A 2,791-nucleotide genomic window follows, 5' to 3' on the forward strand; every position below is an offset into this window, starting at 1 on the left:
AAATGCAATAACAGTGTAAATTGCTTACAAAATACATGGAATAAAAATTCAATATATATAACATTGCACAAATTACATAACCAGATAACATAACATTCAATCTAAATAACATTGTACTTAACAAAATTAATATTCTTCTTAAAAATAGTGGAATCATTCCTAATAACTACACCATACAAATACTTATGCTTCTAAAGCACATGTATTATATTTGATATTTAATATCTTGATTTTTTGGTTGATCCCTCGAGTTCATGGTCCATTATTACGAGTAACAATTTTTGAACACAGTCTAATACAATGAACTAAAAGTCAGCTAAGTATACAGCTGTTATTGATTCTACAATTTCTACATGTACATTGATACCTAGTATCATCTCAAACACTTAATCATGACTTACTATGGTATAGATTGAATTAAAATAATGTTTTAAAAAAAAGCTCATAGTCATTAGGTTATTACTTGTGAATGACTATACAGTTTATGTCTATGAAACAGTAGACTCAAATATCTATACAGTACAAGGTCTTAATATATTGTGGACTGTACCATGTAGCATTTATATGGTACCAAATATAATAGTAGCAATCTAGTTATTCGGTTATGACACTGGTGTGGATTGGTCTGTGAGCAGTACAGTACTATACAGTATACACGCTTACATGTCCCACTCGTACACCATATAGATTTTAGTGTCCCCTGTACACAGGTTTTCTCTTCTCAATGAACGACACCATGCCCTCAATCCGATCCTTCATAGGAATGTTCTGCTCGTAGCACTTCTGTTCCACCTCATAGCCGTCTTTGATGCTGCCCTGCACACCCTCGTTGATGGCTTGCTTGGCGAAGCGGAGGGCTATCGGAGCGTTGGGGATTATCTCACGGGCCAGCTCTAAGGATTTCTCGTAAGCTGCATTCTTATTGCTGTTCTGTGGCACAACATGGTTTGCAATGCCTGGAAAAGTCGAAAAATTATTATAAGCATTGAAGAAAATTGGAGGTAATGTTGTTGTTTAACTGGTTCATTGCGTCTTCCATTTTCGAAAACTTTTGGCTGTGGTGGCGAACAATTATTTCATGACACGACAGGCGTGCCTTACGCCATACAGAATATGATGGCACGCCTGTCGTGTAATACGCCACACGTTAAAAACATTGATGACACGCCTGTCGTGCCATCCGCACCGAAACGGTTAATTAAGCATAATTATGAGTTTGTCGTTGTAGGTTAGAAAAATGTGTGGGATCAATAGTGATTCATGATGATCAATAGGCTTTCAAAAAACATCTTCCCTTCTGCTACTTGGAATTGATTCAATCAGTTGATACCTAAGTTGATAATGTCATTGATTGCATAATGTTTATGTGATTCCCTTTTTTAATAAATGTATGTCCATAGATATTTAAAAGTTCAAAGAACTGTTACAATTGTAAAAATGGAGTTCTCTTACCCAAAGCTTTGGCTTCAGCACCACTGATTATTCTGGAAGTATAGATAAGCTCCTTAGCTATATTAGGATGGATGACCCTGGGCAGTCTCTGCGTGCCTCCAGCCCCAGGAATCAGTCCCCGGCCTGTCTCCACCAGCCCCAACTTTGCCGTCTCCGCAGCCACACGGATGTCACAAGCTAGCGCTAACTCCAACCCTCCTCCGACAGCCACTCCTTCAATGGCCGCTATCGTTGGCATCGGAAGGTCCTCAATTTCAATTAATGTCTCTCTTAATCTTCGAACAAATCTGGCCACCTCTTCTTCAGACATTTTAAACCTTTCTTTTAAGTTTGCACCTGAAAATATAAGTGGTGAACATAATTTTGTTATTTCTTAAAACACCTTGTAAGCTTTGGTATGATTAAATTACTAGCCAGATGACAAAATCTTGATTAAACGTAATTCTAGCACTATCAAGACTAGGAGTGTGTTTATTTTAAAGTAATCATACTCTTCTGACAAATTTGCTAGAGTCTGCTAGACGCTAGACAAACAATAGCTTTTAATGGAACACTACTTACTACATTTGCTGAGTAACCACCTAAAAACCTATGTATTTTAAACGGTTGACGAAAAGACTAGATAGGTATTGCTTACCAGCGCAGAATATCCCAGGCACCAAGCTGTGCAGTACGACAACAGAAATCTTAGTATCCTCCCGTAACAGCTGGTTGACCTCGCGCATAGCGTCGACCATGTCGTTGCTAAGCGCGTTGCGCGTGGAGCCGGCGTTCAGCCCATACACCGCTATGCCCTTATCCTCGCCTGCCAGCTTCTCGAATACCACCGGCCCTTCTGGGGCCGTCGCCAGCCCGCGCCACGGCACTTTACATAACCGCCGCAAATTGTTCAGTCTTGTTACCAGCATCTTAGTTTATGAATTTACACTAGTTGAGCAATTTTAGAGAATTACAGATATGATCTCGATATGATGATAAAAAAGAAAGATGTTTCACAAGATATGTAAGAGCAAGAGCAAATCGGAGTATTATTTGTATATCAGATAAACGTCAAAAGGCCCATTTTTTAGATAACGCGTTATCTTTTCGTCAATGTTTTAATTAATTAAAAGTTACTAATTTCGGTTCGTAAACAAAAGTCTATTTTTTTTTTAACTATTATTGCCTGGATGCGAGGGTATTTTAAGCCAAACAAAAGATTCTTTGAACTTTTTTTTGGATGAGTAGACGGCTAGTGTTAGACAAAGACAGTATGATTCTCTCTCTCTATGTTTAAAATGAGACAGTCCTGGGCCAAAATAGGATGCTGTCCAATTTTTTGGTCCAATGTCAGTGCGTC

At 38.5% G+C, this 2,791-nt stretch overlaps 1 protein-coding gene across 1 annotated transcript; it reads right to left on the reverse strand.

The window, feature by feature from the left end:
• On the reverse strand, positions 1-2,552 carry LOC134791259 (methylglutaconyl-CoA hydratase, mitochondrial). The gene is made up of 3 exons (XM_063762241.1): positions 2,090-2,552; positions 1,453-1,788; positions 1-956 (listed from the first exon to the last, which is right to left on the reverse strand). Exons 1-3 carry the CDS (start codon positions 2,358-2,360, stop codon positions 691-693), a joined length of 873 nt encoding a protein of 290 aa, XP_063618311.1. The 5' UTR covers positions 2,361-2,552; the 3' UTR covers positions 1-690.
• Positions 2,553-2,791: the final 239 nt, after the last annotated feature.

This window comes from Cydia splendana, chromosome 6, assembly GCF_910591565.1.
Source record: "Cydia splendana chromosome 6, ilCydSple1.2, whole genome shotgun sequence".
Lineage (NCBI taxonomy): Eukaryota > Metazoa > Arthropoda > Insecta > Lepidoptera > Tortricidae > Cydia > Cydia splendana.